Consider the following 25,000-nt stretch of genomic DNA (forward strand, 5'->3'; position numbering starts at 1 on the left):
TACGAATTTGGGATAAACATTGCTTTTGATTCTCACGAAACTCTGCTTTCTTCAAATGATTTCATTTCTCAATAGCACATTTACTTTTACATTTAAACTACTTCGACCATATCTGCATCATTTACTTTACTGTCAAAACTGGAAGCGTCTGATAAATACTTGTAAACATCTGGAAGCTTCTGATTAATACTTGTCAAAACTGGAAACGCCACATAAATACTTGTGAAAAATGGAAGGGTCTGATAAATACTTGGTAAAATTGGAAGCGTCTGATAAAAACTTGTTTAAACTGGAAACGTCCGATATATACTTGTTAAAACTGGAAGCATCTGATAGATACTTGTAAAAACTGGAAGCGTCTGGTAAATACTTGTTAAAACTGGAAGCGTCTGATAAATACTTGTTAAAACTGGAAGCGTCTGATAGATACTTGTTAAACCTCTAAGCGTTTGATAAATACTTGTCAAAACTGGATGCATCTGATAAATACTTGTTAAAAATGGAAGCGTCTGATAAATATTTATTAAAACTAGAAGCGTTTGATAGATACTTGTCAAAACTAGAAGCGTCTGATAGATAATTGTCAAAACTGGAAGCCTCTGATAAATACTTGTCAAAACTGGAAGCCACTGATAGATACTTTGTCACTGGAAGCCTCTTGATAAATACTGCCAAAACTGGGAAGACTGATAGATACTTGTCAAAACTGGAAGCCTCTGATAAATACTTGTCAAAACTGGAAGCGTCTGATAGATACTTGTCAAAACTGGAAGCCTCTGATAAATACTTGTCAAAACTGGAAGCCTCTGATAAATACTTGTCAAAACTGGAAGCCTCTGATAAATACTTGTTAAAACTGGAAGCGTCTGATAGATACTTTTCAAAACTGGAAGCCTCTGATAAATACTTGTCAAAACTGGAAGCTTCTGATAAATGCTTGTCAAAACTGGAAGCCTCTAATAAATAATTGTCAAAACTGGAAGCTTCTGATAAATGCTTGTCAAAACTGGAAGCGTTTGATAGATACTTGTCAAAACTGGAACCCTCTGATAAATACTTGTCAAAACTGGAAGCCTCTGATAAATAATTGTCAAAACTGGAAGCCTCTGATAAATACTTGGCAAAACTGGAAGCCTCTGATGAATACTTGTCAAAACTGGAAGCGTCTGATAGATACTTGTCAAAACTGCAACCCTCTGATAAATACTTGACAAAACTGGAAGCCTCTGATAAATAATTGTCAAAACTGGAAGCCTCTGATAAATACTTGTCAAAACTGGAAGCTTCTGATGAATACTTGTCAAAACTGGAAGTGTCTGATAGATACTTGTAAAAAACTGGAAGCGTCTGATAAATACGTATTTGATCGAAGCTCGCGAATAAGCTGCTTAACAAATATTGCAAGGACAAAGAACAGGTTCAGATAAGGACCAAGACGGGGAAAAGTATAAGCAATGTAATTATAAGCATCACCTCATGGAAATATACTTCATACTGCTTTAACCGAAGCAAGGACACGAAATTAACTACGCAGAGGGTCTGCTGTAGATACAAGTTATGGAATATAAATTCCGTTAAGAAGCACAACAGGAATTGTTCAAATACTAACCCATCATGCTGTTGGAAATGAAAGGTAGATGTTTGTCTTTTGAGATCCTGGAAGGAAGGAAAATAAGAATTTTTGAAGAAGAGGTAACATATCGTATCCATTGAATTTTTATGATTTGGTCGATTGGAGGGAAGTTTGGTTTTGGTGGTAATAATAATAATAATAATAATAATAATAATAATAATAATAATAATAATAATAATAATAATAATAATAATAATAATAATAACATAGTCACTAAGTTGGTTAAGAAAGCTGCTATGATATAAGTATATACGTATATATTTGCATCTACCTCATAATTAATTTTTTCACCAGTATTAATGATGATAATAACAATTTATTAAAAAATCCACAATTATATATCAAAATATATTTTCTATGTAAATAACTAGGAATTTTCGATGTTTTTTTACATAGAAATATATTTTAACATGTAATTGTGATTTTTTTACCATTTGTTCTTCACGAGACTGCGAATTCCTTAATAATAATAATAATGATAATAAAAATAATAATAATATTATTATTATTATTATTATTATTATTATTATTATTATTATTATTATTATTATTATTATATTATTATTATTATTATTACAAACGATACATACTACGTTACATTATGAAGATAGAAATAGCAACAGTTACAACAACAACAAAAATAGTAACAGATTATCTTGTAATTATATAAATACTACACAGGCTTTCACCAATATCTTTTTATCCCTGCTCAGACATTCACGTTAAAGTCTGGTTTTTGTCCACAAGGATTTCTAATGTTTTTTTAAACGGAAAAAATGCGGGTTTGAGGTGTTTTTATTGTGACTTAAAACCAGCTTCAGAATACCGTAGCAATCACTAAAACTGTGGCTATTGACCTGTAATCAGGGTTGCCGTTTTGAGGAATTTCGTCTATTAGTGTGGCTTTCTGGTGACATCTGGTAACCCTCCGTGGCTTTTCCGACCACAGGCCACGGCACTGAAGAAAAAAATTCTTCACTTTGTCTTTTTATGTTTTATTATGAAAATAAAGATATAAAACATGTCCTGCTTATTTATACAAATGAATTTTATTGAAATCCTTTATTTTTCTTCGTCAAAAATATTTTATGGTAAGCTAGTGAAGTGCAGTTTTCTAACATTACGGAAAATAATTCTACATCGGAAAATACGCTTTCTAACCATTAAATCATAAATAAAGTTTTAAAAAAATCAGATGAACTGCATATGGTAACACTGTTAAAAGCCAATGTTGTGAAAAAAAAACGGCATCACTGCCTGTAAGTAGTATTTCTACTTTATCCTTTGGGACAGGGTGTACATGGCATAATTCTCAATAGATTCAGGTTATCAAAGGTAAGCAGTTAACAATTAATTGGTAATTTGAAGAGGAATAGCAGGTAGTGCGCAAAGATATACTAATTACGAAATATAATGAGGCCGTTCTGCTCACGGTTTTTTTATACGTGTGCAGTTGAGCTCCAGTGTTTAACAATAGACTAGTGTTCTGACGATAGCGAGAGAATGGAATTGTTTTTATAACGAATAGTGTCCCGGTCCAATATTACAGCAGACTTAAAGAGTAAACACGAACTCTCTCTCTCACACACACACACACACACACATACATATATATATATATATATATATATATATATATATATATATATATATATGTGTGTGTGTGTATGTGTATGTATGTTTGTGTATATATATATATATATATATATATATATATATATATATATATAGATATATATGTATATATGTATATATATATAGTGTATGTATATAATGTGTATATAAAAGTAATAATAAACATATGTGTTACAAATAAAAACCATGTGATGTTAAGACAGAATGAAGCAAAAAAAGAAAAAAAACATTTATCTGCCCTATAACGACTCGTACGTAAGCAGTAAAAGTCATTATTTGCTGTCAAGAGTCCAGAAAAACGAGAGAGAGAGAGAGTCGAGCGGGTGTTGTAGGGGGTAGGGGGTGGGGGGAATTCCAGCTGCGTGAAAGGGTTTGTTGGGGGGAGACCAGCTGTGGTTGGCCAGCTGGATCCCCTCCAGTCGATACCATCGGCCATTTTGTTCCGCCTCTCACCACCTTTTGCAGTTGCTGTGCAGTTGTCAAGTGCATGGTGCTCTTTTTCTTCTTTTCTTCCCCTTTCCTTTGTTTGTCTTCATGTTTGTTTTTTCCTCAGTGGTGGAGTTTGGTGTTTTAATTTTTTTCCCGGTGTGTTCAGCTAGATCTATGATGACTGACTGTTTGGATTTTTTGGAACGTACAGAACCAGTAATGTTGTACTGCTGACAAGTCGTGTTTCATTGGATTGGAATCAGATATGCATTCCTTATAAATTAACTCTCTCTCTCTCTCTCTCTCTCTCTCTCTCTCTCTCTCTCTAGATCTCAAGCACACACACACACACACACACAAATAAATGTACGCAAGTAAGATTTCTATAAAAAAAAAGGGTTCGAATATGTAAATTGTTAATATAAGTACAATTGGGGGGATACAGGTTTCGTATTCTTGCTGTCATTTGAGTTCCGTTATTTTTGGTATGGGACCAATTTTATTTAAAACTTTGTAAACGTTTCACGAATGCTATGGAACTTTTAATTTTCACTGTATCGAAAATTCGACATATAAGTTTCATACACCCAGAGACTAATATTATATATATATATATATATATAATATATATATATATATATATATATATATATATATATATATATATATATATATATATATATATATACTCCCGTATATACTGTATATATGAGTGCATGGACATTATCATAATTTACGTATATAGTAGATATATTTATTCATACAAAGATACTACAGAAACGCAGCCATTTGACACCTAACTTCGCGCCGAAATGAAAACTCTCCGGTCTTAACAATATACGTCCCAAAGAAGAACCATTTTCCAGCGTGTAATTAGATAGACACGAACGCCCGCTGACTAAGCACTCATTAAGGGATCACGCATTAGTCTTTCGCGGAGAGAGAGAGAGAGTAAAAGCGATAGTGGCCATTAATTATTCTCCCTTATTTTCTCTCTCTCTCTCTCTCTCTCTCTCTCTCTCTCTCTCTCTCTCTCTCTCTCTCCCCCCATTGCTTGTTAGAAGCGCCTCTCGGACCCTCCTCCTCGTTAGTCGGTGATTACCAAGTCATGCGTTTCATTCTGGTGGTTGTTCCTATTTCCTTTCATTTGGTGATATTGTCTTTTGCCGTAACTTCCGTTCTTTTTTAATTCCGTGGCCTTTTCTCTCTCTCTCTCTCTCTCTCTCTCTCTCTCTCTCTCTCATCTGTGTATTATGTTTTTTGAGATGAAATAAATAAAATATATAAGAAAATCATATCATTATATTTAGCTGATGGGCGTGCCAGCTATGTTGAAAATAAGCTTGAGGCTATATACCAAGACCCTTACCCAAAAGTCCCAATACTTACTGATTATATATATATATATATATATATATATATATATATATATATATATATATATCTGTGTGTGTGTGAACTCAGTGAAACTGGTTGCTATCTAGCGGAGATATTCATACCATCCAGTTTCAGTGAGGTCCTGTTAGTAACTGATTAATCCACAGAACAAATGTGTAAATATATATATATATATATATATATATATATATATATATATATATATATATATATATCAGTAAGTATGCATGCATATATAAGCATGTATGTATTAACATTTTATACGTACAAATGTGTAAATTTATAAGCAACCGAATTACTCTTTAGCCATGAACAAATGATCCCTTTCGTGCTCGTTCACAATTATTAATATTCTTGCTCGTATACATAACATTATAAACATTCATAATTAAGTGTGGAATTTAGATTAATTATAATTACCATAAGCTTTTCGACGATAGAATGTCTAAATCCAGATACGCAAAAGGCCAAAAAAAAATAACAAGGTAATGAAATGTGGGTATTATTCCCGTAGAGTTCTGACGTCCGTAGTTTGGAAATTGTACATTCATTCATTCTTTTCATTATTTTAAAATTGATTAAATTGTTTACTTGCCTTCAAGCGTAAAGGTCTGCATGCTTGTGTGAGTGTGTTTGCTGGAAATGCTGTTATGTTATAAATTAACATAAATAGGGAGACTTAATGATAATCATATTCCATTTTCAATAATTATTCAGTATTTCTGTAAACAAAACAAGGAAATGTTATATCTTTAACTTCTGGTACGCTAAAGCAATGCTGTTAAATAAAGTAAAAGCGTATTCTGTGTTGACTGAATCATAAATAATATCACGATGCAGTATTTCGTGAAATAGTCCAAAGAAAAATAACTGAATTTTAAAATGTCAAGAAATATAATTGAAATTAAAATTCCATTTCAGGAGACGAATAATTATATTGTTCAATTACGAGATCCTAATTTTTTCGTGCGCGTATGTTGATTTTAGAATATAACGAAAATTGTAGATATGAGAAATTCAGCTTATTCTCTCTCTCTCTCTCTCTCTCTCTCTCTCTCTCTCTCTCTCTCTCTCTCTCTCTCTCTCTCTCTCTCTCTCTGAGGTATGGTAATAGATTTTCGCATTTTAGGAAAAATAATTTCAGATCACAGATTTCTCTTTTTAAGATTGTGTCACTGTAACGAAAATGTGAAAAACGTCTTTATAAGTATATCTAAAGTCATTGTAAAAGATTCGTCATGATAATATCCTCTGAAAGCTTGCACAAGATGTTAAAACCATTGTAAATTCCCTTGTTAGAAAGTAGGACCAATTACCACCTTTAGTATAAGAATGGACGTGATGTCAGTGGATAGGGCTTAAATTTATTTTCGACACTTTCACGAAATTCACGGATTGCAGACATACTTATTACATTAGTCTTAACAATGTAATGATCTTAACTTGCGTCGTTGACGCTCACAAAGCGTATTTATTTATATCCGAAATCGTCTGTTTTTTCTAAGCTAATACGACTCTCCTGAACGATTCTTCAAACCACAATATCCTCCGTCATTTTGAGACACAGGTGCACGCACCGTAGGCATCACTTGTCAGTAATATCTCTTTTTGTAGACTGGTAAAGGTTACTTCCCCCAAGAACTTTTCCCGAGTTTCCATAAGAAATGCAGCAACGCGTGGAAAGAAAGGCTGCCATCTGGTAAGTGACCTTTGTGACGGCACTTCACTTTCAGCCTCGTCGCATCTCTTGAGAGAGAGAGAGAGAGAAGAGAGAGAGAGAGAGAGAGAGAGGAGGGGGAAGGGGGGGGGGGAAACACAGCTCACAGGTGGCCAAAGGAAGGGATTTAGATGGAGTGGAAACCCCGATATATCATGGAGGAAATGATGCAAGAATAATTTGATCTATATACGTCCGTGGCCAGTGGTTAGAAGTCGTGAGGTCCTTTAGCGAGGTTGTTTTATTCATATATATATATATATATATATATATATATATATATATATATATATATATATATATATATATATATATATTATTTGTGCGTGGGTGTAGAAAGTGGGTATCGTTAGTTGTCTCGGGAAAAGACAGTAAGTGAATATTTATAAATAAGCATACACATACATACAGTACATATATACTTTATAGTATAGTAATATATATATATATATATATATATATATATATATATATATATATATATGTGTGTGTGTGTGTGTGTGTGTGTGTGTGTGTGTGTGTGTGTGTGTGTGTGTGTATAATCTGTGTGTATAGAGAATGAGAGATAGAGTACAAACAAATGATCTGCCGTTAGCCTTATATATCCATCTGTCATTTGCCAAACGTTTTTTTCGTATCCACTTGTTTTTTTGCTTCCGCATTCAACGCAAACTACCGAAAAAAGAAAAATGAATAAAGAAACAGTAACACTTACAAACAAAAAACAAAAAACACAAAAGCGAGAGACTACATCGTTAGTGGAAACGACGAGTTTCCGTTTACAGATCAAATGGCCTCCTCCCTCCTCCTCCTCATCCTCCTCCTCCTCCTCCTCCTCCTCCTCCTCCTCCTCCTCCTCCTCCTCCTCTTCCTCCTCCTCCTCCTCCTCCTCCTCCTCCTCCCCCCCTTCTTTAGGCTTGAGTCTTTGATGGATAGTAAGGCTCTCCCGTAATCCTTCTATTACCGTCCCTGATCCATCGGCCTCCCTTTTATTTTGTCATCTATCTCCGTTTCAGGCTGTTTCTGGTACATTTGCTTTCCTCTCTCTCTCTCTCTCTCTCTCTCTCTCTCTCTCTTTATTTCCAACACAGAATTCTCTATACAGACCATTCTCTCTCTCTCTCTCTCTCTGTGCATTACCAGAATTTGCATTTACAAACCATCCACTGTGCGTATATTGAATTCTCTCTCTCTCTCTCTCTCTCTCTCTCTCTCTCTCTCTCTCTCTCTCTCCACGTTAGAATTTTCATTTCAAGACCATTCAGTATGTATGTATATACGTTATTATGTACATATGTATAAATCTATGCAGGTATATATATTATATATATAATATATATGTATATATATATTTATATATTTTTTATAATATATATTATTGTTATATATATATATATACTACATACATATACGATAGATTCCTCTCTCTCTCTCTCTCTCTCCCCTTTCGTTCGGCGCCCCCAGCAAAAGCTGATCATTCAAATTTCATCGGGGCCGACGCGGGAACTGTCCCACCTGTCTAATGACAGTCCATTACCGCGTCAATAAAGATTAACCGGTGGATCTTTTTCCCAGTCGGGCAAGCGCCGTCACTGGCCAGCTTCTCGACCGCCCAGTGCCAGTCGGCTACATCACATATACGTTCCAGGATCAAATGACCAGGTTAGTCATCAGGTGGATTCGATCGGCCTTCTGCATATTTTAACAATTGGGTCTTATTTTTTATTTCCTTTTGTTGGGGGGAGGGGAGGGGGGGGTTTTATACGTCATCGACTGCACCTGCACATGGATGATAATTAGACACGTTGTTTTTTTTTGTGGGGGGAGGGGGGGCCGCAGGTAATGTGATAGACAGCAGGGTCAAGAGAACGTTTTTGGTGCTATCGTTTCGCTCACACAGGTGTAGAGCCTCGTCAGGAACGAATTATCTCTCTCTCTCTCTCTCTCTCTCTCTCTCTCTCTCTCTCTCTCTCTCTCTCTCTCTCTCTCACACACAGACATATAAAATGTATATAAAATGTCATTTTGTGTGTGACAAAAATTCACAAATACATGTGTGGATGGGAATCTGTGAATGTGTATGTGTGTGTGTGTATGTTCACGTTTTTGACCGAAAGTTTATGGCAAAATGACTGAATCGTTGGGCTAAAAAGGGTCTGGAACTTTATGTTGCTATACTACTATCTCTCTCTCTCTCTCTCTCTCTCTCTCTCTCTCTCTCTCTCTTCTGTTTGTATGTCTTTGATATGACTATGGGTATCACTACCAGCAAACAAAAAATGGCCACTTCTAACGGCAGTTGGCAATCCATTCTTCGCGAGAATCTACTTTACAGAATATGAATTATTTTAAGAGTCACTGGTGCCTCAAAAGCCGTTTGCATATTGTCAAACTTTTCTTTAGTGTGCGGACAAAACTATTGTTTCATGGGTGCCGATTACGTAGCGCGTCCGTCATCATGAGTGCCATTTGGCATTGTCCTAACTTAATTTCATTCATTTTTTAATATTCGTACTGCCTGCTAATGACGTCGTTGTCTTTGTTCTCTGCTCTGTTGCTGTGCCTTCAATTTCTCCTACCAGTTCATCGATCGTTACCTGGTCCCTCGGATTACGCCTAAATTGTGATGCAAAAGCATCATTTATCAAGTGCACTGTGGCCGGTATCAAACGCCAGGCTGCAGCTTCGTTTTTTTTTTTTTTTTTTTTTTTTTTTTTTTTTTGTGGGGGTTGGGGGGGGGGGGTTGTTTGTTGATGGAGACAAAAGGGTGGGGTGTGTGGGTCCCGGACAACGCAGCCGGATTAAAGCTTAAATGATTAAATGATTTTGTGTCTCTATAATCATGTTATTATGGGTTGTTCTAACGGCCCACATACGAAAAAAATATACATGTATAAATATATATATATATATATATATATATATATATATATATATATATATATATATATATATATATATATAGTATATATATATATATATATATACTATATATATATATATATAAACATCTTATCTGTGCATTAACCTTAACAATATAGACCTTAGTCGCCCAAATGGCATTGGTTAAATTTTTGTTCCCTATAGTATCCCGAAACATAGAGCTCAATGGCGTTAAAAAATTTGTCCTTTTTTTCTCCCGTGAAGAATTGAACGCTACCCATCAATATTCCATAAACTTTCATCCTGATTTTTATTGATCTCTTTTTGAAAATTAAATGAAGAACGATCTGTAGCTCTGAACCGCCAAAAACTACGCAAGGACAAGTGTAACTGAGGCGACGACAGACCAGCGTCAATTTCCTCCCTCGGCACAGGTGCAACTCATGAGTAATTCACGCGATCACCGCCAGGTAAAATTGGGGGATTCGACACCAGATGGTTAATCCTGACGAAGAGGGGGTGGGCCTGGGGACTGGGGGTGTTCCAGGGGCTCCATAAAATAAGAAAGAGGGAAAATGTTCCATGTCAAAGCGCAATCAATAAGGGGCCCAGTACATTTATGGAAAAAATTCGTCTCTGGCCTTCACTGATCGATTCGGATTAGTTGCATCACATCAAACGGCCTGTCTTCATTATGGGATGATCCTGTCGGGCGAAACGTGGAATTGCTCGATTTTGTTGGTGCGAGGTGCAAATGCCTCAAAGTATTTTAGAGCTATGTACCGCAGGTCTCTTCATATTTAGGTGAATCCAATTTTCAGAGGGAAACAAAACAATATATACTAGAATGAAATAAAAATTCTTTCATTTTTAGGTAAATACAATTTCTAGAGGGAAAAAAATCTTTCTTCATATTTAGGTGGATTCGATTTCTAGAGGGAAACAAAACAATATTTACTAGATTGAAAAGAAATTCTTTCTTCTTTTTTAAGTAAATCCGATTTCCAGAGGTAAGTTAAATAATATATACTAGAATGAAAAAAAAATAACTTCTTGGTATTGTTAGAAAACATTTTGGTGGTATTAGACAAATTCTTGGTATGAGTATGATTATAATCATTCTTGGTATTATTAAATGAAATACTTAGGATCATTAGAAAAAGTTCTTTTTTTATTAGAAAATATTCTTGGTTCTACCTCAGTTCCATCACGCAAAAGGTATCAGTTAGGGCAGGAAGCAACAGCTATACTTCAGTAAAGGACACAGAGAGAGAGAGAGAGAGAGAGAGAGAGAGAGAGAGAGAGAGAGAGAGAGAGGAAATGCATCCAAAGCATGACAACAAAAGCACCACCAGGCGAGAAGAGACAGAGACGCCCCCAGTGAGAAGTCATCAATTTCCCGAGATCCTCCTGAAGGGAAGTCGTTTTGGTGGACCTTCGCTCTCATCAAATCACAAGAAGAAGAAGAAGAAGATCTGGGGCCATCGTGTGCGATTTCTGGAGGGAGGAAGAGAGAGATGGCCTCTTAAAGCCAAAGAGGAAACTGGAATGGGGAGCAGAGAGAGAGAGAGAGAGAGAGAGAGAGAGAGAGAATGCAACATACCAGTACACATTTAAGGAAATGAGATCTTTTCTTTGAGAAAAGGTATTAGGAATCTACCCATTTTCAGAAATGAGAGAGAGAGAGAGAGAGAGAGAGAGAGAGAGAGAGAGAGAGAGAGAGAGAGAGAAGAAGAAGAAGTAAGAGCAGAGAGAGGAAGTTACAAACATATCATGGAGTCGTAACTGGTCACTGATGGTCAGACCAGATTTGTGTGCTCCGTAATCTCCTGTTCCGTGGAGGCCCTTCGTGGACCGTGAAGTTTCCACGTCGTTGGAGCTTATATGTATAAAGACGATCTCTGGAGAATGGAGGAGGGAGGACCTCTCTCTCTCTCTCTCTCTCTCTCTCTCTCTCTCTCTCTCTCTCTCTCTCTCTCTCTCTCTCTTGATTTCTGCATTTCTGAAAAAGTGGGCAGATTCTTAGTACATCTTCACTACAGAAGATATTATTTCCTTGGTGGTGTTGGTATGGTGTTCACTGAGTGGTACTCCTCTCTCTCTCTCTCTCTCTCTCTCTCTCTCTCTCTCTCTCCCATGTTTCTGAGAATGGGTAGATTTCTAATACCTTTTGGCAAACGAAAGATCTTATTTCCTGATGTTGCACACACGAGTAATGTATCCTCTCTCTCTCTCTCTCTCTCTCTCTCTCTCTCTCTCTCTCTCTCTCTCTCTCTCTCTCTCTAAATAGGTGTATCCCTCATTCTTTTTCACCCACAAACAAATCTTCTTTTCAAGAATTACGAAAGGCCTTTTTGACACAATGTAACCTACCTAAGCCTAGCATCCTTTGTAAAAAAAAAAAAAACAAACGCCTTACTCGCCTACTCTTGCGTCTGTCCTTCTCGAATTGCATCCTCTCTCTCTCTTCCCTACTCCTTGAAATTTCCCCTCCTCTCCTCTCTCTCTCTCTCTCTCTCTCTCTCTCTCTCTCTCCTTCTCCTCTCCCCTTGAAATGGCTTTCGTCTGCTCCTTCAGTTCCCTCCCTTAATGACAAGGGCCGGACGAGGAATCCAATTTCTAGCGACAGCTGACCAGCCCCAAGGTAATTGTTTTCTCTCTCTCTCTCTCTCTCTCAGGAAACTGATGTCGTCTTCCTTTGGGAGGTTTGTAGAATATCTCTCTCTCTCTCTCTCTCTCTCTCTCTCTAATCAGAAAACAAGCGTTTTTACAGTCCTTGTGTGGCACACAATATTATTATCCCCCCCAAAAAAAAAGTGTTCGCTCCACTTTGCAACTAAGCAACGAATAGTTCTTTATATAATTTTAAAATTTCATGTGTCAAAAAAATCATAGATAATGGAGAATACCCGACAACTGGCATTACTCTTCTCAAAATCGTACGACAAACTCCTCTTCAGACTTCCATTTCAAGAATGTAAGCTTTTTTCAACAGGCAGTCTCAAAGTTATGCATTTTTCTCTAAACAGAGTACATTTATACATTGACTCATTAATACATTTATACATTGACTCATCGTTCATTTAAACTAAGTTTTTATTTAAATGAACATTTCTTCTTCTCAGCTCATGATAGCTTTCGCATTGAATATTTCGCATGCATAGTTTAGGTTGTTCTTGGCTAGATTGATTCATTGACTGATTTATATCAACAGGAGACTTCAGATAAGTCGCCAAAGTATTTCGTGAATAAACAAGAGTCGGGAATTGGTAGGATTAGCAACTGCTTCGAAAATGGTAGTCTCTGCTTCTTGCTGTCGGATTCCTGCGTCTAATACCTTGACTGTGAAGGAGATGATAATCATAGTTGTAGCTTTCATTGGTTTCTATCCTTTAATAATGGAAAAAGAGGTGAGGTTGGAGTCTGTGCCTATGGCCACGTTTGCTTCGTAAGTCTAAGGATTCTATCACTCTGACGCTTTTCCTCCTGCGAGGTCGTAAGCTGCTGTTATAACAATAAAATACGCCAAAACCTGCGTCAGCACATCAGTTCGACCTCTCCTGAGTGCGATCGGATGGTCCTCCATTTCCGCTTAGTCCTTTCCTCTTTCAATTCCCCCTTTCTCCTCTTCTTCTTCTTCTTCGCTTCTTTTTCTTCTTCTTCTCCTTCTTCTTCTTCTCCTACCTGAGCGCCGAGAAAGATCATCATCCTGTGAATATTTATGGTCTCCAAACGTCTTTATCACCTCGCGCCTACGGTTCGATTTTGCATTTTTTTTTTTTTTTTTTTTTCCCGCGTTTATGGCCATCTTTTAGGATATTGGTAACGGTCCGGGGTCTCCGCAGTACCTTCCCTTCATAGCACTTTAGTTCCTCTCTTTTTTTATTATTTTTTGTATTTTTTTTATCTGCTGGAAATTGAGTTTCCCTTAGCAGGAGAGAGGGCGCCAGTTAGCGGGCGTTCGGTGAGATTTGTTCCCATGTTTCGTAGGCGTCGTAGTCGAATTGTGTGGGACTGTTTGTAACGGGAACCTGGAGATGATGGATCAGAGGAAGAAAAGTAAAATACGATTTCTTTTCGAGGTATCTGCTGCTGCTGCTGACTGGAGGGGAATTAAATAACCTTCGACTTTTTCTTCGCTGCACTTTTGTTTCTCTTTTCCCTCTTTCTTACCCAAGTTTGTCCCCCACTTTTGGAGTCTAAAATGTTATCTATCGTCGCATCTCTCTCTCTCTCTCTCTCTCTCTCTCTCTCTCTCTCTCGTTTCGGGATCCTCTAAAGTTCTTTCTTACCCAAGTTTGTCCCCCACTTTTGAAGTCTAAAATGTTATCTCTCTCTCTCTCTCTCTCTCTCTCTCTCTCTCTCTCTCTCTCTCTCGTTCGGGACCCTCTAGAGGTCTGTTTGTTTGCCTCCCTTCATATTTCTCGTTTATCTCTTTATTCTTTTATTATTCCTGTCCTTTCGATTGTTTTTATGTTTTCTCTCTGAGTCTTTCTGATTCTTAATCATTTACAAATCCATGTTTCTTGATGAATTACGAAGGTTATGCACACATGGTTAGACCCATTCATCCCTGACACGCTTTTGACACTTGGGCCCCCTACGCTGTGTCAATTACGCATCTGTGTCGGTTCCGTAACCTTGTTTGTCTGTTTACTTGTTTTCGCCTCTCGTTATTTGATACTGCCTCGTCCGATCCACGGGTGTTTGTGTGACACTGCTGCTCGCGTTATTCGGATTCTCTCTCTCTCTCTCTCTCTCTCTCTCTCTCTCTCTCTGTCTTCTCAGAACCCAATGCATCCAATTTTGGTTCGAGACCTGGGAAGGAGGTTTATGCTCTCTCTCTCTCTCTCTCTCTCTCTCTCTCTCTCTCTCTCTCTCTCTCTCTCTCTCTCTCTCTTAAAAATCCAGTGTGTCTCAGTTGGCAGAACACCTTTTTTTTTGTCGAATGGTGTGGGTTGTAGCTAGGTTTTGTATGTGTGTGTGTGTGTGGGTGGGTTAGAGAAAGGGAGAGAGAGATAACAGACGTGAGTGATCAATACCCCACATCAAATTGTATCCTATCCTATCACAATAAAAAAAAAAAAGACCTCGACGAAGTAATCTTCACCCACATCGGAGTGAAACCGCTTAGAGACATTTTATCGGATACGCTTCTCTCTCTCTCTCTCTCTCTCTCTCTCTCTCTCTCTCTCTCTCTCTCGTGGAAACTTCTCGAGATATAGCAGCACAGCACTTGTCATTCTTTTCGGTTGAATCTGGAAGGAGGGGGAGGCTTTCGTACGAGTTTTGGGAAAGTTCTCGCTCTTATTTATCTACATTTTTTTTGAAAGGCTCGTTGAGGGGGAAAGGAGAAGACGCCTGTGAGATATTGGACAGCGGCGTTTGAGCTACGAGATGAAATGCTTTGTTGTGCTGTTAAAAAGCAGATTTTAATTTAACTTTTTTTTAGAGGGTCAACAACATTTTTAAAATGGAGTAATCTTATTTTTTAGTGAGTCATAAAAGTAAGCAATTAGATTTCTAATTTATGATGAGTTTATATTATGTAATTTACTAAGATTTTTTTTAAAATTTAATAATTGTGAAAATGTACTTTTTAAAGGTTTGAATATTTATGCAATATTCTCTGTAAAGCTTCTTTTGTAAATATATGTATGTATATGTATTTATATGATGCATATGACTTATAGCTGGAATAGAGGATTTAATTCAATTCTATTCAATTCAATATATAATGAATAACGCTTGGAGGGTGCTGCTGTTGCCATGTTGGAGGATAAAAGAGTAATGTTATTTTTTGGTACCGTCAGTGTGTCTCACGCGGTGCTCTGTAGGCATTAATTGAAGGTTGTGTGCAGCGTCCCTTCCGGCCCTAGCTGCAACCCCATCTCGTTCCTTTAGCATACCTCCGTTCATATTCTCTTTCTTCCATCTTACTTTCCACCCTCTCCTAACAATGTCTTCAACATTATTTTCAGGGACTGAATGACCTCATAGGTCCCATCGCTTGAACTATGGCCAGATTTCTATATTCTAATTTCAATGACATATAAACTCCGAAAATGATTAGACAAATCTAGCAGCGGCAGTTTGGACCAAACTGTGAGGCTAAAGGAAGCCATTGAGAACTTGGACTGGAGGCGAGCTGGGGACGTCGTCTTTTGGGAAGGGATTTGGGGGGAGGGGGAGGGGGAGGGAGTAGTATAAGCGAAACCTCTAGCATAAGCGTTTAATCGCAGTGTGTGTTTGACGGTCAGAAGCCATATGCCAATAAGGGGGGTCGGAGGACAGATAATGCGATGTGGGGGGAGGGGGAGGGGAAGGAGGTGTTAGTTGAACTTCGTGATAACTAAGCTGCTTACGTCCCTTCTTCTCTCCCCCGAAACAGATCGAACTGTTATCCCGTCTAACGGTTGCCTTTTTTTTTTTTTTTTTTTATAGTGACAGGAGGTATCATACCTTCTTCCTTCGTCCTGTTCATCTGCAGCTGAATAGATGTCTTTTTCTTAGTTGATTAGAATAAGGTTTTTAAATCACAGTTGTGACACTTTATATATCATTTACTTTCATTACCTTTTTAAACAAACATAAGATTACGTTCGCTATTTCCGCATGGTTCTGAACCTCTCTCTCTCTCTCTCTCTCTCTCTCTCTCTCTCTCTCTCTCTCTCTCTCTCTCTCCCCGAGACTGCAGAATTACATTTAACTGAAAAAAATAGACAAGACTACATTCACAATTTCGATGCTGTTCTGAACCCATCCCCCCCCCACTCTCTCTCTCTCTCTCTCTCTCCCCGAGACTGCAAAAATACATTCAACTGTGAAAAAGGGTCTTGGCTGTAAATTGACATTTCATTCTCCCAGGCTTTTCTCACTCCAGAAAGATCCTCCTCCTCCTCCTCCTCCTCCTCCTACCCTTCTGGAGTCTTTCCCAGATCTTCAAATAATGACCCCATTTTGAAAGAGTTCCTGGAGACTGTAATTGTCGGGGAAACATTCACTTCATTTAAGACAATGGGTATCTGGCCCTTCCCTCTGTCTCCCCAATTATCGTTCTGCGTCTCTCGGCTTTCCGTTTCTCTTTGCTTTTTTCTTTTGTTCTTTTCCTACGAGCTGCTGCTCAGCGAGCAAGAGCCCGTTCTGGCCAATAGACCAGCTAATCTAAAGCCAACAATTTTGTTCTTTTGTGCGTGTTCGTGTGGTTTATTTGCTTGCATACACATATATATATATATATATATATATATATATATATACACATATATGTGTGTGTGTGTGTGTGTGTGTGTGTGTATATATATATATATATATATATATATATATATATATATATATATATACAATCAGATGAGAGCATTAAAAAGGGTCAGGAATCCACCAAACATTGTGAAGAATATTTATTAGGTACGTTTCATACTACTTCAGAGTACATCTTCAGCCTGTAATTATAAATTGTGACAATTTAATTAACAGTAAAATAACACATTAAGACTAAAACTTATGATAATAAGTTAATTAAAAAAACATTTAAAACAAGCAATAGACTAAAACTTTAAGAAATATGGTAATTAAAATTTATAGAAACTTTAAAACAAATAATGAGAGGACAAGTACCCTAAGTGAAAAGTAGAGAAGATGATGAAAACACAGTTCGGCCCAGATCTCAGTTATGCTAAATACAACGTGGCAGCAGCCACGTTTGCATTTAGAGAAGGAACCAGTCGTTTGATGTATAATGACTCAAGTGTCGTTAAGTAATTGTTGGGAGTGCTGTCATGATGAGAAATGTGTTTTATCAATATTAATTTTACATATTTTGGCGTGGTTACGGATATTGGATATTCTGGATTTGTTATTCGTTGTCCTGTTCTGTAGCTAACACCTAAGTGACTAGAATATCTCACTTTTAGTAACCGTTTTGGTCGATCCGACGTAAATACCAGGACAACCCGGACAATTAAATTTATAAATGACGTCGGATCTCATGAACGGTGGTAGTTTTTTCTTTGTGTGTAAAAAATGTGCCAATTTTTAATGGGTTGACAGGAATCAAGTTTAATTTTAAACAACCTATTTCACTTTCAATGATTTTCCTTATTCGCTCGCCTAATTTTGTTTTTATATGTACAAAGGAATGGTACAGTACATAACTAGCTTCTTAACATCATAGGAAGGAACTTGCTCAGAAAAATTATTGTTTAAAATTATATTTACTACATTATAAAAAACATTTACTGGATAAAGAGTTGTTAATAAAATACCTCTTTATTAAAATTCAATTTCTTCGTGAAATAAATAGCCAATTTGAGGTATATTTCATAGCTCTAAAAACCAGGGTTGAGATGGCATTAATTTTAAAATTCAAGAAACAAAAACTATAAAAATTATTACCCAAACCCGAAAATGTATGTTTCCTAAAATGGTAGTGTTGAGTCTATCATTTTCCTTAACAATCTTCAGATCTAAAAATGACAAGCAGTTATTATCCTCGGTTTCCATAGTAAAATGATATTATGATGCTGGCTATTCACAAAATCCAAGAAGGCTTCACTTTGCCACTTATATTTAAATAATAAAAACGTGTCATCAACATACCTTCGATAAAAGTGTGGCTTAAAATTAGAAGGGCATTCTGTTAAAAATTTGGATTCTAAAAAGTCCATAAAAATATCTGCAAATATAGGGGCCAACGGGGACCCCATAGCCAAACCCTCGACCTGCGAGTACAATTGGAATTAAAAGTAAAAACTGAATCTTGCACTGCAAGTTCTAAAAGTTGTTGAATAAAATTCTATCAAATCCATGGAAGCATGTGGTATTTAAAAAAACTTTGTCTGAAAATAATCTCAATTGTTTCTTCTACTGGTATGTTTGTAAAAAGTGATTCAATGTCAAGACTTATCATGTAGAGATCCGAATCTTGTCTGACAATTAATTCCTGAAATTCGTAGCCATTTTTAACTGTGTTAACAGGATGTGCAAATTCAGACAACAATTTGGCCACATATTTAGAGATGTTAAAGTTAGGACTTTAATGGATGACACTATAGGGCGAATGGGAAAACCTTCTTTATGTATTTTTTGGTAGACCATACAGGATACCGAAAGATGAACCAGATGACAAAAAGGTTATCATATGTTGTTTTCATTAATGATTTTTAGACTTTTTAATTTTCTAAGAAATCTATTGATTCTGTCTTCTCGTTTAAATATCTCAGAAAAACTTAAATCTCCAATAATTTTGAATTTGGTGTGTCAGCGGTGTCAGCTAGAATGTTGAGAACTTTTCTATTAACGTTGTTAATGATTTGAGTAATTTACAGCATAAATTATCTAACGCCCTACATGATGTGTATAAGAATTTGAAAGTTAAATGGTATCCTTTCTTTAAAGAAGGATGATTGATAATTCTGAAAAAACTGAAAGAGAATGACAATATCATTATATGTAAACCGGATAAAGGTAAAGGTATAGGTTATCCTTAACAAGCACGACTACAATAGAAAAGTTCTCAACATTCTAGCTGACACCACCAAATTCAAATTATTGGGAGATTTAAGTTTTTCCTGAGATATTTAAACGAGAGACAGAATCAATAGATTTCTTAGAAAATTAAAAAGTCTAAAAAAATCATTAATGAAACAACATATGATAACCTTTTTGTCACTGGTTCATCTTTCGGTATCCTGTATGGTCTACCAAAAATACATAAAGGTTTTCCCATTCGCCCTATAGTGTCATCCATTAAAAGTCCCAACTTTAACATCTCTAAATATGTGGCCAAATTGTTGTCTGAAGTTGCACATCCTGTTAACACAGTTAAAAAATGGCTACGAATTTCAGGAATTAATTGTCAGACAAGATTCGGCTCTACATGATAAGTCTTGACATTGAATCACTTTTTACAAACATACCAGTAGAAGAAAACAATTGAGATTATTTTAGACAAAGTTTTTTTAAATACACATGCTTCCATGGATTTGATAGAATTTTATTCAAACAACTTTTAGAACTTGCAGTGCAAGATTCAGTTTTTACTTTTAATTCCAAATTGTACTCGCAGGGCGAGGGTTTGGCTATGGGGTCCCCGTTGGCCCCTATATTTGCAGATATTTTTATGGACTTTTTAGAATCCAAATTTTTAACAGAATGCCCTTCTAATTTTAAGCCACACTTTTATCGAAGGTATGTTGATGACACTTTTTTTATTATTTAAATATAAGTGGCAAAGTGAAGCCTTCTTGGATTTTGTGAATAGCCAGCATCAATAATATAAATTTTACTATGGAAACCGAGGATAATAACTGCTTGTCATTTTAGATCTGAAGATTGTTAAGGAAAATGATAGACTCAACACTACCATTTTTAGGAAACATACATTTTTCGGGTTTGGGTAATAATTTTTATAGTTTTTGTTTCTTGAATTTTAAAATTAATGCCATCTCAACCCTGGTTTTTAGAGCTATGAAATATACCTCAAATTGGCATTTATTTCACGAAGAAATTGAATTTTTTAAAGAGGTATTTTATTAACAACTCTTATCCAGTAAATGTTTTTTATAATGTAGTAAATAGAATTTTAAACATAATTTTTCTGAGCAAGTTCCTTCCTATGATGTTAAGAAGCTAGTTATGTACTGTACCATTCCTTTTACATATAAAAACAAATTAGGCGAGCGAATAAGGAAAATCATTGAAAGTGAAATAGGTTGTTTAAAATTAAACTTGATCCTGTCAACCCATTAAAAATTGGCACATTTTTTACACACAAAGAAAAACTACCACCGTTCATGAGATCCGACGTCATTTATAAATTTAATTGTCCGGGTTGTCCTGGTATTTACGTCGGATCGACCAAACGGTTACTAAAAGTGAGATATTCTAGTCACTTAGGTGTTAGCTACAGAACAGGACAACGAATAACAAATCCAGAATTATCCAATATCCGTAACCACGCCAAAATATGTAAAATTAATATTGATAAAACACATTTCTCAATCATTGACAGCACTCCCAACAATTACTTAACGACACTTGAGTCATTATACATCAAACGACTGGTTCCTTCTCTAAATGCAAACGTGGCTGCTGCCACGTTGTATTTAGCATAACTGAGATCTGGGCCGAACTGTGTTTTCAAATCATTCCCTTCTCTACTTTCACTTAGGGTACTTGTCCTCTCATTATTTGTTTTAAATGTTCTATAATTAACCATATTTCTTAAAGTTTTAGTCTATTGCTTGTTTTAAATGTTTTTATTAACTATTTATCATAATGTTTTAGTCTTAATGTGTTATTTTACTGTTAATTAAATTGTCACAATTTATAATTACAGGCTGAAGATGTACTCTGAAGTAGTATGAAACGTACCTAATAATATTCTTCACAATGTTTGGTGGATTCCTGGACCCTCTTTTATATATATATATATATATATATATATATATATATATATATATATATATATATATGCGCACACACATGACCTGATACGTTGTATATATTCGTATCATTAATAATATTTTCCATAGTATTAAAAGTAAACAGATAAAATGAAATGATAATTAAATGTGAAGTTGAAACCTTCGTTCTTTATATATATATATCATATTATATATATATATATATATATATATATATATATATATATATACATACTTTTTACTAATGCATGCAAATTTTTATAGAGATTAAAACCGGTCTATATATTAAATTAACAAACAAAGAAAATTTTCCATCACATTTCTGAGAAGCCTCCACAATCGATCAAATCCGAAACAAGCAGATAGATCCGTTGGACTTTGGAAACAGGAGGAATTAATTACCTTCAAGAGGAGAGAATGAGAATAGAGAAGGGAGGGAATAAAAAATCGTATAAAGGATCCGAGACGAGGGGAGAGGAAACGAGAGGAAGATTGGAGAGGGACAATTTTTACACCAGCGTTTTGGGGAGAGAGAGAGAGATAGAGAGAGATAGAGAGAGAGATGAGAGAGAAGAGAGAGAGAGAGGATGTACTGTCAGCTTTAATTCCTTTTCATTCCTTTTCTTTTTTTTGTAATTTTTTTTTTCAATTTTGAAGGGGATATATTTTGTAAGGGTTGAACTGACGGTATCTCTCTCTCTCTCTCTCTCTCTGTAGTTCATATGTGTTCGAACTTTAACAAATATATATATATATATATATATATATATATATATATATATATATATATGTGTGTGTGTGTGTGTGTGTGTGTGTGTGTGTGTGTGTGTGTGTGTGTGTGTATGTTATGGAAGTATGTATGTATATGAGCCTTCTCGTTTCACCTTAGTCTTAATTCCAAATTTCCAATCTTCTCGAACTCTAATATTTGACGTTCATTGATTTATAAATTTTGTTTTTTCTGTCAACTAGATCATTTTTATCCTCTACTTTCTCTTAAAGTCCAACGTCATAAAACGGCTTCAATAAAGTCCGATCTCTGTAAGCCAAATTTAATTAGTCACGTGTCCGGTAAGTCCATTGTCATCAAGTGAATCCTTCATTTCCTTTCAAAATCATTCCCCTACCATTTAATCGTATTTTTGTTCATGCCCCCCACCTCCCCAGCCCCCTACACCCCACCCTCAACTAAGCCTCAGTAAGTCTATTCGTATTCAGTGCAATTTCTTCAAGTCCATTTACATGAAGCTCACTTCCGTAAAAGCCATTCTTGGTGAATCCATTTTCTCCCAGTTCATCACACTTCACTCTCCGTCACACACCACACTTCACTCTTCATTACCCCTCACGTCTCACGCTTTATCGCTCTTCTCACTTTAGTCTTTATCACTGCACTCTTCATCGACCTTCACACTATACTCTTAATCACACTGCTACTTCTTCGCCCTTCATACTTCACTCTTAATCACACTTAACTCTTCAGCACACTTTACAGTTTACTCTTAATCACACTGCACTCTTCATTGTCCTTCACACTTAACTCTTCAGCACAATTCACACTTTATCGCCCATCACGCTTAACTCTTAATCACACTGCACACTTACACAGCTCACTCTCATCCCACGTCATCACACTTCACACTTCATCACCCTTCACACTTCACTCCTCCACACTTCACGCTCCATCCCACGGCACACTTCGTCTCTCCCTCAGATTTCAAATGGCTGCAATCAGCGCCTCCTGCCTGCAGTGTGTTGCACTTAAATTGGCCTCGTTTGCATATTGTTGATCAAGAGAGAGAGAGAGAGAGAGAGAGAGAGAGAGAGAGAGAGAGAGACGTATTTCGAATAGACCAGGCGCTGCTTAGCATATAAAGGCGTGATGATAGTGGTAGTGATACCTAGAGTAATAAGAATAACAAGAAATGATAAAAGGTGGTGGTAAGGAAGAATAAAAACAGTCAACAATAACGAGTGAAAACGGTGTTTTTGTCTACGCTGAATATATTTCGGAATCGTCATTATTTTGTTTTCTGTTATTTTCTCGTTGTTACTTGCATTATTTGTCCGTTGTTTATTCTCATACTTTACGTTTTATTGGATTTTTTTTTTCATTTTTATGCAGTTTGCTTTTGTTATTGTCAATGTGGTTTTGTACTTCCCGACATTTCGTACCGCTAAAAAAATGTAAATGTACTCGCGAGTTAATAATATTAATAATAATAATATGCTGGAATTAACCCTCTTTTAAACATGTTTTGTTAAAAGTACCTGCTGCCTCAGCTGCGAGGCAGCTATTACTTTTAATAATAATAATAATAATAATAATAATAATAATAATAATAATAATAATAATAATAATACAACGTATAGTACACACACATGCAAAACATACACAACAACAAAATAGGCCTGAGCGAAGGAAGGAAGCGTCGGCAACGAGATAAAGAACATAAAAAAAAAGAGAGAACGAAAATGGAACTCGGAGATTTATGGTGACGTCGTAATAGGAAAACAAACGACTGTAGTTGAAACCGGGCGATGAGATACCGTAGACTTTATAGGTACGGCTTTCTGCCGAGAGGGGAAACTAGCTGTTTGTTCAAGGAGGGTAGTCCCGAGTGGATTCTCGCAGAGAGAGAGAGAGAGAGAGAGAGAGAGAGAGAGAGAGAGAGAGAGAGAATTCAGATATTCGCTAAGAAGATTAGAATCTTACTGAGGGGAAAGATGGCTGAAAAAGTCTGATATCGGAAACGAATGTCTGTCTGAGACAGTAGGAGATGCAAGCTGCATTTACCTCTCTCTCTCTCTCTCTCTCTCTCTCTCTCTCTCTCTCTCTCTCTCTCACACACACACACACACACCTTTGTTTGAGACACGTCAATTACATTAACTCCAACTGGGGTAAATAAAATCCGCAAAATCATTAACGTTTTGACATAAAATGAGACAAAACTTTAAAAAAAAATGTATTTTATGGTTTTACAGTTAAGGTCTGAATGTATCATTATAGCAAAAAAATCATTTTGATTGATTGATCGTGTATTATCGAACGTCACACAATAACATTCGCGTTCAACAAACGTTCTAAGACAACTCAGGAAAGATATACATAATGGAACTTCGATTTCTTTGAGTTTTGCAAACATTTCTGAGATTTTATAATGCCATTATATTATGCCCTCTTCTTCTTCTTCTTGTTCTTGCCACTATATTATACCTTATTCTGCTTCTTCTTCTTCTTCTTCTTCTTCTTCTTCTTCTTCTTCTTCCCCTCTCCTTCTTCTGAGTTGTGAAGGGCGAATAAAGGGAATTTAGGAAACATCCAAAACCTCCATTTCAAACGAGGCAGCACTAGAATAGGCCTAAATATTTTACTCACAGTTGAACGCCAACTTAAACAGCCTCAACCCCAATTTTTGGCTGCGTGTTTTGGAAGAATAAACGGCCCCACACACACTTGTGCACACCGCTGTTCAAAGTATACACCAACCGCACTGATGCACGAATGTGTATATCGTACTATATATATATATATATATATATATATATATATACTATATATGTATATATATATATATATATATATATACATATATAGTTATATATATATATATATATATATATGTGTGTGTGTGTGTGTGTGTGTGTTGTGTGTGTGTGTGTTTTAAACAGGTATGAAGACGTATAGATAGGTAGAAGAATGAAATATACATTAATATTAAATATATTCGAACGCACAATCATACCGAAATCCACTAAGTTTATGAAAATAAAATACATGACAGACAGACAGAGACAGACAGACCCAGCCCAAAAGAGGAAGCACCGCCGATATGAAATATAGATGACTCTGTCTGTCACCCCTGCGGCTCCTAC

The 25,000-nt window shown here is 36.1% G+C and overlaps 1 protein-coding gene across 9 annotated transcripts in view; it reads right to left on the reverse strand.

The window, feature by feature from the left end:
* The window catches only part of LOC135226418 (transient receptor potential channel pyrexia-like), a 91,877-nt gene that overhangs the window by 53,987 nt on the left and 12,890 nt on the right, over positions 1-25,000 (reverse strand). For 2 of the 9 annotated variants that reach the window (XM_064265954.1, XM_064265953.1), the window contains exon 2: positions 1,610-1,656. The exons of the other annotated variants lie outside the window; for them this stretch is intronic. In XM_064265954.1, coding sequence (XP_064122024.1) covers positions 1,610-1,616 — 7 coding nt within the window. In that variant the 5' untranslated portion in view covers positions 1,617-1,656. The remainder of the gene's footprint in view (positions 1-1,609; positions 1,657-25,000) is intronic. 9 annotated transcript variants of the gene reach the window in all.

The sequence above is a fragment of the Macrobrachium nipponense genome, chromosome 14, assembly GCF_015104395.2.
Source record: "Macrobrachium nipponense isolate FS-2020 chromosome 14, ASM1510439v2, whole genome shotgun sequence".
In the NCBI taxonomy this organism is placed as follows: domain Eukaryota; kingdom Metazoa; phylum Arthropoda; class Malacostraca; order Decapoda; family Palaemonidae; genus Macrobrachium; species Macrobrachium nipponense.